The 10,823-nt window shown below is 44.5% G+C and overlaps 1 protein-coding gene across 1 annotated transcript; it reads left to right on the top strand.

The window, feature by feature from the left end:
* The first annotated feature begins 2,875 nt into the window (after window positions 1-2,875).
* Window positions 2,876-10,823, top strand: LOC131685949 (fatty acid synthase). The gene is made up of 5 exons (XM_058969981.1): window positions 2,876-3,522; window positions 3,584-5,790; window positions 5,850-6,270; window positions 6,327-8,830; window positions 8,888-10,823. The coding sequence occupies exons 1-5, from the start codon at window positions 3,253-3,255 to the stop codon at window positions 10,644-10,646; spliced, it is 7,161 nt and encodes a 2,386-aa protein (XP_058825964.1). The 5' UTR covers window positions 2,876-3,252; the 3' UTR covers window positions 10,647-10,823.

Here is a 10,823-nt window from a genome sequence, read left to right as displayed (position 1 = left end):
GAAAAAAAGTTTCTCTTATGTGTTCAATATGAGAATATTCATGTTTCACAAGTAAACAGACCGTTTCGAATTAAAAGGTAAATTTACATAAACGAGGGCGCATGTGATTTGGTAAGCTTGTACATTGAAAAACTGTAAATCGTGTATTTCCCGTGGTGAAAACTCAGTAGATATAAAAAAACTAAATAATTTCTTTATTTCTTTATTCATTTATTGATCTATTGCTCCTTAACTGTAATATATGCAAAACATCTCAATTAAAATATACCGAAATAATAAAAAAATCCTTCACTTAATAGTAAAAAAAATATTATGTGTGTATTGGGACTCGAACCCAGGTCGGTTGCCATTCCTCATGATTTGCTAATCGCGCCAATTTTTGTAGTAGTTACAATTACCTTTGTTAAACACATAATTCAGCTAAAAGTCAAAGGTGGTATAACGGCAAATGTAAAGGTAGAAACAACCTTTTGAAGACATGTAGTGCAGCTTAATGATTAAAGGTAATAGTATTGGTAACAGCATCGTTTATTCAACTCGCAATTCAGTCTAATTAAGATGGTTGAATAAAAGCTTTAATATTGTCGCTATTACATTTATTAGCAGTATAGTTCAGCCTAGTTGGAACTGGCGAATACTGGATTTTCAATAGGCTGAATAAACTGTTAATGTTTAAATAGTTCAGCGAAAGTTTTATTCAGCTTACATAACCTTTAATCTGCTTTAAATCAACACGTAGTCTTATAGTTCAGCTCCTAATGTTTGTTGGGTAACTCAAGCGAGCTTTGCTCTGCTCTACAGTAAACAAACACGGGGCGTGAAATCACACTTCAGTGTTGTTGGTAGAGGCGAGAGGATTCTTTCGGATCCGTATGGCGAAACTCAGGTGATAGGCTAGAGTTTGATTTTAACTGTAATTTTATAAATTTTGATTATGATTGCAATTCAAATTTAATTCATTTAATTTTAGAATAACTTGCATTTCTAATCCTTAATTTTAATGTCTGTCCTCTGTCCAACAATTTTACCGAAAACCGTACTAATTTTAGCTCGTGAGAAAAAAAATATTGTAGCGTTGACAACTGTCTTTTATATCTGATCATTTCACTAGATCGTGAGTGATCTTCTATATCACCTAGGTAGGGACTATTGCAACGGTTTATATGTGTGAGTTTCTTATCTCCTTATCAACCATAGGGTGACCGGCATCTGGAGAGCGGCTGTCCCGAATAAGTGTCTTTCGAGAATCTTTGTGAAGAGCATATAATCCGTTCATCCATTGAAGCGAAGGTCCTGTGAGGTAAAGTAAATCTTAACCTTAATGGTAGTGAACACTTATTAAATCTATTGGCCAACACCGAGAGAGGCCCTCCTTATCGATTATGACCTGCAACTTGAGGATGATGTTTATGATGACTGTGTGCTGGACGAGTTCCTGATGAAGAAAAGGGCAATGCAAAATTGTAAAATAGTTTACTGGATTCTTTCGGGCAAAATCCGAATTACCTGAACGAAGACCCGGAATTCGCCCGGTGTGGCAACCCTTTTTTTTTTTTTCTTCTAATAATCACTTTCGATAATGATCCAGCAATTGCGGAGACTGGAAATTCAATAAATTAGGAAAATCTATTTCATATTGGCAAAATTTTAAGACAACCTCATGACTTCTAATCAAACCATTTAGATTGTTTACCCTAACAAGTCTGCTCTTATTTTTGTTTCGATTAAGCAAATTTTAATCGTAGGGTCATTCGTTTCTTCATTCAGGTTAGAAAATTCCTCTATGTCTGTATGCGGGGTTGGGAATCGAACCCAGGTGAGCTGCGTACATGGCAATCGATGTACCAACTACACTATGCTCGTCCAGGTCTGATCTTTTGATTGGGTACAAATATATATATTTGTTATCAAATATGCAGTATTCTAGTTATATCACTCACAAGATATTGAAGTTTTAATTGCATTCTCAAATATTTTTTTGTCGAAAAAGTATTTGTCAAAATTTTTGTTTCTGTTAAAAACCGGTCCCCTTTAAGAACTCCGGGCCCGGGGGGCCCCTTCTCAGCGGCCCAATACAAGCAATTAAACAACTCAGTAAATCAAATGCTCTTAAAAAGTACACTCAACGTAAAATAGTTATAAATGCATGAAATAAAATGTATCCGAATTTATTGACAACGACTTCTCTTTCCGAACATCTTTTTATTATTGTTTTATAGATGGAAATGCATATTTTTTGCATTTTCACTCGGCGGGTCGACGCCTCAATAGAACAAAACACCAAATATATGCAGTAATGCCTTCTAGTAGAATATATCGAAAGCAACTCAGGTGACGACAAAGAATGTTCATGACCCGCGCGCGGTTGGTCGATATGTAAAGATGCTTTGGTGGATGGATAGGTCGCAAAGGTTAAGCGTGTTCTGTCGTAGTCTTTATTGTATATTAACGTCCATAACATGCCTGTGACGACAACCGCACTTTACGGTTCTATTTTTGAATGAGAATTATAGGAAAATCATAGAAAAAAAACATGTAAAGTAGGTAAAAAGTGTACACTAGCAAAAATATTAGAAACAAAACGTTCGAATTCAGGTTATGTAAATATGCAACCGCGGTGCGTTTAGCGAGCGACACCTCGAAATCGATCGCATCCATCGATGTTCTACAGTGTTCTTTGTCAAATCAAATACCCGTGGTGGTTCAAAGCTTAATGAAAGTAAAGTGTTAATCAGATGCGTGGAATCACTAATCGAAAGTCGCCTCGCGGGGAACCGCTGTCGATCGATCGGTCGGTCGGTCGCATGCTGGTCAAGGGTCATTCCTATAAAATAGCTCCCGCTGCTCGTACGAGGTTCACTAGCTTACTAGTCGCTGTGCCGCGCATTGAGTTCTGAGCTAACGTCCGTCTACTTCTACTTTATTATACAACTGGTGTTTTGTGCAAATCGAATCGATAGGCCTCCAAGTTCGAGGTCGATAACTCGCGTAACGTGTGCCTTCTACCGTGTGGTTCAAGTTCAGTGTCAATGCCTTGCTAAAGGATACCTGCGGAGTTTAGCCGTACACACCGGGATACAGGACTCAGGCGCGAACATTGGCGAAGCACAGGATACATTAAGTGAAAATTGTTTTTAAAACTGAATTGGTGTTGTTGGTGTTTTTACTTATTAACTAACTGGTTTGGAGGTGATCGGAGAGTGATTTGTGTTCAAAGGAATTGAGAGAAGACTAGAAGTACAATAAAAAACAATGAGTTCAAAACTTGATAATCTTGCGATCGAGCATCGAGCCAACCCACCACTGCCTGGTGATGAAATCGTCATTTCCGGCATCGCTGGACGTTTCCCGAATTCGGACAGTGTGAAAGAGTTCGGTTATAACCTGTACAACAAGATCGATATGGTGGATGACTTGGAAACTCGTTGGCGCCACAGCAATGTCGAAATTCCACGCCGTATGGGAAAGGTCAACAACCTGGAGAAGTTCGATGCTACATTCTTCGGTGTACACTTCAAGCAGGTAAGAAACAATAGTTTTGAAATGTATATCGCGTTTTTATTAAAAACCCTTTTCGTCCTAGGCTCACACCATGGATCCACAGTGTCGTATACTGGTAGAGCATGCCTACGAAGCAGTCATCGATGCTGGTGTGAATCCGAAAACGGTTCGTGGCTCGCGAACTGGAGTGTTCGTCGGGGCCTGTTTCGCTGAATCGGAGAAAACTTGGTTCTACGAAAAGATCTCTTCGGGAGGTTTCGGAATTACTGGTTGCTCACGAGCTATGATGGCAAATCGAATTTCCTACACTATGGGATTGAATGGTCCATCTTTTCTTCTGGATACTGCTTGCAGTAGCTCCATGTATGCGCTGGATTGTGCCTTCAATGCTATCCGTAATGGCGAGTGCGATGCAGCAATTGTCGGCGGCTCCAATCTGTTGCTGCATCCATACGTAACACTGCAGTTCGCTCGTCTAGGTGTTCTGGCATCCGATGGTTACTGTCGGCCGTTCGATAAAGACGCTTCAGGTTACACACGGTCGGAAGCCATCTCTGTAGTGTATCTTCAAAAAGCTCGGGACGCCAAGCGTGTCTACGCTAATGTTGTCTATTCGAAGACAAACTGTGACGGATTCAAGGAGGAAGGTATAACGTATCCGTCCGGTTCAATGCAACGTCGATTGCTCACCGAGTTCTATCAGGAGATCGGCATTGACCCCTCTACCGTAAACTATGTTGAAGCTCACAGTACCGGTACCGTTGTGGGTGATCCCGAAGAGTGCGCCGGATTGGACAAAATTTTCTGCAAAGGACGCAAAAAACCGTTACCCGTAGGATCGGTAAAGTCAAATATTGGTCATTCGGAATCAAGCTCGGGTATTTGTTCGATCGCTAAGAGTGTGTTGGCATTTGAAAACTTGATGATTCCACCTAACATAAACTTTACGGAACTCAGGAGTGACATTCCCTCGCTAGTTGAGGGTCGTTTGTTTGTAGTTGCGGAACCAATACCGTTGGATGGTCCACTGATCGCTGTGAACTCTTTTGGTTTTGGAGGAGCCAATGCTCACGCTCTGCTCAGAGGAAACTCGAAGGAGAAGGTCAACGGTGGTGTTCCAGAGGACAACCTACCGCGATTGATTACCTGGTCTGGTAGAACTGAGGAAGCTATCGACGCAATCCTAACCGATATGAGCAACCGTCATTTGGATGCGGAATATGTCGCGCTGTTGCACAACGTTCAGAGTGAATCGATTCCCGGAAATGTGTTTCGAGGTTATGGAGTCTATGCCAAGAACGGGAATGAAAATGCTATGTGTCTGGGCCGTGATTGTCAACATTACACGGGTCTAAAGCGTCCCCTAGTTTGGGTATTCAGCGGTATGGGTTCCCAATGGACTGAGATGGGTAATTCGTTATTGGATATTCCGCTTTTCCGGAACTCGATCGAAAACTGTCACCGTGTACTGGAGAAGAGAGGCCTCAACTTGATGGAGATCTTGACCTCCAAGGATTGTAAATTCGAGAATATTTTGCACTCGTTCGTCGGAATCGCCGCTGTTCAGATTGGCATCGTCGACGTTCTCCGTTCGTTGGATATCGAGCCAGACTTCGTGATCGGGCACTCTGTCGGAGAATTGGGTTGTGCATATGCCGATGGTTGCTTCACGGCCGAACAAATGATCCTGTCGGCCTATTCCCGCGGTATGGCGAGTTTGGAAACGAAAACTGTGTTCGGTTCAATGGCTGCCGTTGGATTGGGTTACCGTAAGATCCGAACCATGCTACCATCGGGTATTGAGGTCGCCTGTCACAACGGACCGGATTCATGTACAATTTCGGGCCCGAAGGAGAATGTGGAAGCCTTCGTGAAAGAGCTTACAGGCAAGGGTATCTTCGCCAAAGAGGTTCCCTGCTCCAACATACCATACCATAGTAAATACATTGCCGAAATGGGACCACGTCTGTTAGCACGTTTGAACGAGGTGATTCCTGAACCGAAGAAGCGTTCATCCAAATGGTTGAGCTCTTCGGTACCAAAGATTCGCTGGGATCAAACAGAAAGCCAATACTCATCGGCTCACTACCACACGAACAATTTGTTGAGTTCGGTTTTGTTTGAGGAAACCTCGGCACTTCTTCCCAACAACGCAATGACAATAGAGATTGCTCCCCATGGTCTTTTACAGGCCATTTTGAAGAAATCGATGCCGAATGCTGTCCACATTGGACTAACCAAGCGCGGAAATAAAGACAACGTGCAGTACTTGTTCAACGCTCTTGGAAAGTGGGTTTCCTTACCGACAGATACGTTTACTATTTACTTACACATTGTTTCGGTTTCAGGTTGTACGTCAACGGGTTGGATATTCCTGTGTCTCGACTGTATCCGCAGGTTCAGTTCCCGGTATCTCGTGGAACACCGATGATTTCGCATTTAGTTCGATGGGATCACAGCGAAGACTGGTTCGTGACGAAATTCGAGATGCAAAAGTCCTCCAAGAGTGGCGAGCGGCGGGTAAAGATCAAACTGAGCGATCAGGACTACAGCTACATCGCAGGGCACGTAATCGACGGACGTGTGCTGTTCCCTGCAACCGCCTATCTACATCTTGCCTGGGAAACACTGGCTATGGTGCAAGGTCCCATGTATTTCGATCTGGAGGTCGAGTTCGAAGATGTTAAATTTTTGCGGGCGACCTCAATCGCAAAAGATCAGGAAATCGAGTTTACCGTTATGCTTCAACCAGGAACGGGTCGATTTGAGGTAAGCCTTGGTAGCCGCTTTAAAGTATAACAATTGAATCGAATCGTTTTCCGTAGATCACCGAGGGATCGGCAGCTGTTGTGACTGGATACGTGAAGCACGTAGAGAACATTCAGCTCTCGGAGATCCCGGATCCACCGGAGTCCGATTACCCGATTCTGCATGCCCGCGATTTCTACAAGGAGCTGCGTCTTCGAGGATATCACTACAACGGAGCTTTCCGATCGGTAAAAGAAGCTCGCGCGGATGCTCGTTGCGGAAAGATCAACTGGGAGTTGAATTGGGTATCGTTCCTAGATTGTCTACTACAGTGTTGCATCGTTGGCAAGGATACCCGTTCGCTTATGATTCCAACAGGACTGGAACGTCTACGAATTGATCCTAAAATGCATCTGGCCATCGCTAACACAATGGACGAAGGTCAACAAGTGTTTGATTTCAAGTACTCCGAAGTGCTAAACACAATACGTTGTGGTGGAATCGAAATTATTGGCATACAGGCCAGTACCGTAGGACGCAGGAAGCCTCCGGGCTACCCTGTACTGGAGTCTTATCAGTTTATCTCGCACATCCCTGCACCGAAGATGTCCAAATCAGATGCTGTTCGAGTGTGTGTCCAGTTGGCCCTGGAAAACATCCCCGTTCCGAAAGTGAAAGCCGTTGAGGTGGACTTCCATAATGACACACCGATCACACCTCTCTTCGCGGAAGCCTTGGGAGATCTTCCACTCGTAACAGCCGATCTTATGTTCCTTTCGCATCAACAAATCTCACTCGCAACAGTACACGTAGAAGACGGTAAACTCTCTACACAGTCCAACTGTCTCTTCCTTGTTTCAGTTAACTGCTTAAGTCGTCCGGAATTGATTGAGGAAGCGGCTAACAGTCTGCATGATAGTGGATTCATTCTCTCGCGGGAGGCACCAAATCTAGCCCCGGAGAGTATAATTTCACCATCCGGATACCAACTCATAGCAGTCATTCCCGTTGAGAACGAAACATACGTGCTTCTGCAGCGTATCAAGCGCAAGTACATGGGAAGTCCTACAATAATCAGTCTTCCAGCTAATGATGAGCAATATCAATGGATCCCTAAACTTCGGGACGCTATGAAACAAGGATCGGTTATCGTAGTATCCCAAGGGGATCGCCTTTCCGGAGTTATCGGACTAGTGAACTGTATTCGCAAGGAACCGGACGGTGGAATGGTTAGCTGCGTTTTCGTAGATGACCCGAAAGCTCCACCTTTCGAGCTCGATAACCCGATTTATAAGGTTCATCTGAAGTTAGGCCTTGCAATCAACGTCTATCGAAACGGTCGTTGGGGAACGTATCGTCATCTGCAGCTGCTGCAGCCGGCAGTCACGAAGCCTAGACGTGATCACTGCTATGCTAACGCTTTAACCAAAGGTGATCTGTCTTCGATGACATGGTTAAGTGGACCCTTCAATCAGCGTCGGCCGAAAGGTGAAATGGTGCGAGTTAGCTATAGTTCGTTGAACTTCCGAGATGTGATGTTCGCTTCCGGTAAGCTGTCAGCTGACTTTGCTAATTTAACCCGTATTGAGCAGCAGTGTGAGCTTGGTTTCGAGTTCTCTGGAGTGGGCGAAAGTGGTCGTCGGATTATGGGTATGATTACCACTGGTGCTATGGCTACCCACGTGGAATGTGATGACACCTTGACCTGGACTGTCCCGGAGAAGTGGACGCTGGAGGAAGCAGCAACCATCCCCGTAGTCTACACTACTGTCTACTGTGCCCTGTTTATCAATGCACATATTCAGAAGGGTCAATCCATTCTCATACATGCCGGTAGTGGAGGTGTTGGACTGGCAGCTATTCGAGTTTGTCTAGCGTACGGTCTAAAAGTGTACACTACAGTCGGTAGTCAGGCTAAGCGAGATTTCTTGCTGCAGACATTCCCACAACTGCAGGCAGAAGATATAGGTAACTCGCGTGACACTTCCTTTGAGAAGATGATCATGTTCCGCACCGATGGAAAGGGAGTCGACTACGTATTGAACTCGCTGTCGGATGACAAACTGCAGGCTTCCTTGCGTTGCTTGGGCAAGTATGGAAAATTCTTGGAAATCGGCAAATACGACATGGCCAATGACTCAAAGTTGGGTTTGAATCGTTTCCTGCGAGCACTGTCGTTTACTGCTGTTTTGGTTGACTTCCTCTTCACAGCTCCACCGGAGGAGAAAATGGTTCTGAAGAATATGCTGGACAAGGATATTAAATCGGGAATCATTGTTCCACTGAAGAGTAATGTGTTTCCGGCGAATGATATTGAGCATGCTTTCCGGTACCTGGCCAGCGGCAAACACGTCGGCAAGGTTCTACTGAAGATTCGTGAGAACCCGAACGACGATGAATCGCTGCCGATAGACTACCTTCCACGTATGTACTGTAACCCGGATCATTCCTACGTAATTGCTGGGGGTTTGGGAGGGTTCGGTCTTGAACTAGCGGACTGGTTGGTACTTCGTGGATGCCGTAAACTAGTGATGAGTTCTAGTCGAGGTATTACTAAACCGTATCAAGCGTACAGAATCAAGTGAGTACATTTTCAAAAGTTTCCTGCTTATATAATTAACAATATGATTTTTCACAGGATCTGGGAACAATACGGAGTTCAGATTGTTGTGAACACCGAGAACATCGCGACCAGAAAGGGATGCGAAGCACTGTTGTTAGCTGCCAGCAAGCTGGGCCCTGTTGGCGGAATCTACAATTTGGCTGTTCAGCTTCGCGACAGTATCTTCGAGAATCAAACCGTGGAGAAGTTTGCGGAATGCATGGGTCCGAAAGCGTTGGCTACCAAGTATCTGGATGAGTTGAGTCGTAAGCTGTGCCCTCGGTTGGAATACTTTATCGTGTTCTCCAGTGTTTCCTGCGGTCGTGGAAACGGTGGCCAGAGTAATTACGGTATGGCCAATTCTGTGATGGAGCGAATCATCGAACATCGTCACGCAAATGGTCTTCCAGCCAAGGCTATCCAGTGGGGAGCTGTTGGAGAGGTTGGTTTGGTTGCCGATATGCAGGAAGATAAGTTGGATATGGAAATCGGTGGTACCTTACAACAGCGCATATCATCTTGCCTTCAAGAGTTGGATCCCTTACTGACAACTCCGGATCCCATCGTTGCTAGTATGGTTGTCGCCGAGAAGCGCGTTCGAACCAGTGGAAAAGATAATATCATCGAATCAGTGATGAACATCATGAGTATTCGGGATATTAAATCTGTGTCGATGGATACTACGCTCTCGGAACTGGGCATGGATTCGCTGATGGCAGTTGAAATCAAGCAGACACTGGAACGAGAGTACGAGCTATTCCTTACGCCACAGGATCTTCGTTCGTTGACGTTCATGAAGCTGCAGGAGTTGACAGAAGCCAAGGCAAGTTCCGATGAAAACGTCAAACTGAAACTGGCTAACGAGAAAACACCGACTGGAGTTGCTATGTTGCTGCGTAATCTGGGTGATGAGTTTAACAGTGAACACACCATTCTTCGATTGCAGTCGGAGAACGACTCAAAGAAATACAACGCCTGTGTCTTGTTAACACCTGGAATCGAGGGAGTCGCTGGTAATGCCTGGCACAATATTGCCAGCCAACTTACCTTGCCTACCTTCATTACGCAGCTAACGAAGACCATCAACATGACCAGTATAGCAGAGATTGGTGAATTTCTGGCAAATGATGTGATCGAAAACGTGTTCAAAGGAGCCGAACACTTCTATCTAGTTGGTTACTCATTTGGAGCCTTCATCACGCTGGAACTAGCTCGACTGCTTGAGGAAACTGGTAAACGTGGACAAATCTTGCTGATCGATGGTGCGCCCAAGTTCCTGCACAAATTAGCCGTTGATCAAATGTCAGAAAACTGGACTGAAGAATCTATTCAAATCGTTTTGATAGCCGGCATTCTTAACACAATCTTCCCCGACGAAACTACCGACGTGCTGCCAATCATTACCGAGTGTACCACATTTGAATCACGTATCGACAAACTGCTCGAGCTGGCCAAAGATCAGAACATCTACTCCGAGGAGTATCTGCGTATGATGACGAAGGCACTGTTCAACCGTATCAAGATCACCCTGCTAACCGATGTTAACAAAATCCAACCCGTGGAATCGCCCATCACGCTGGTTCGTCCCACCGAAGTTTCCGTCGTAGATATTGATGAGGACTACGGTTTGTCCGAGTACACCAAAGCCAGTGTTAGCTTGAAATTCCTGGAAGGTAATCACATTACCATGTTGGAAAACCCGAAGCTCACCCAGATTATTACCGAGTCGGATCCGGTGTTGGAATCGGATCGCTCCTTCCAGAAGTATCTCCAGAGCAATGTTATCGCTGAGTAAACATCCCATCGTAGTCGCATCCTCTTCTATTCGACAGAACATCAACCAAAAAGACAAAAAAGAAATGGCACCAGCAGTAAGATGAACCTCCGATATTTCTCTAAACTCTACATTCCAGGCACCTCAAATTCAGTTTTAAAGTAAAAACAACTATTTATTCGTGACAATAAAAGTTAA

Source organism: Topomyia yanbarensis, chromosome 2, assembly GCF_030247195.1.
Source record: "Topomyia yanbarensis strain Yona2022 chromosome 2, ASM3024719v1, whole genome shotgun sequence".
Classification (NCBI taxonomy): Eukaryota; Metazoa; Arthropoda; class Insecta; order Diptera; family Culicidae; genus Topomyia; species Topomyia yanbarensis.
The sequence above is the reverse complement of the archived record's forward strand: the minus strand, read 5'-3'. Positions and strand labels throughout refer to the sequence as shown.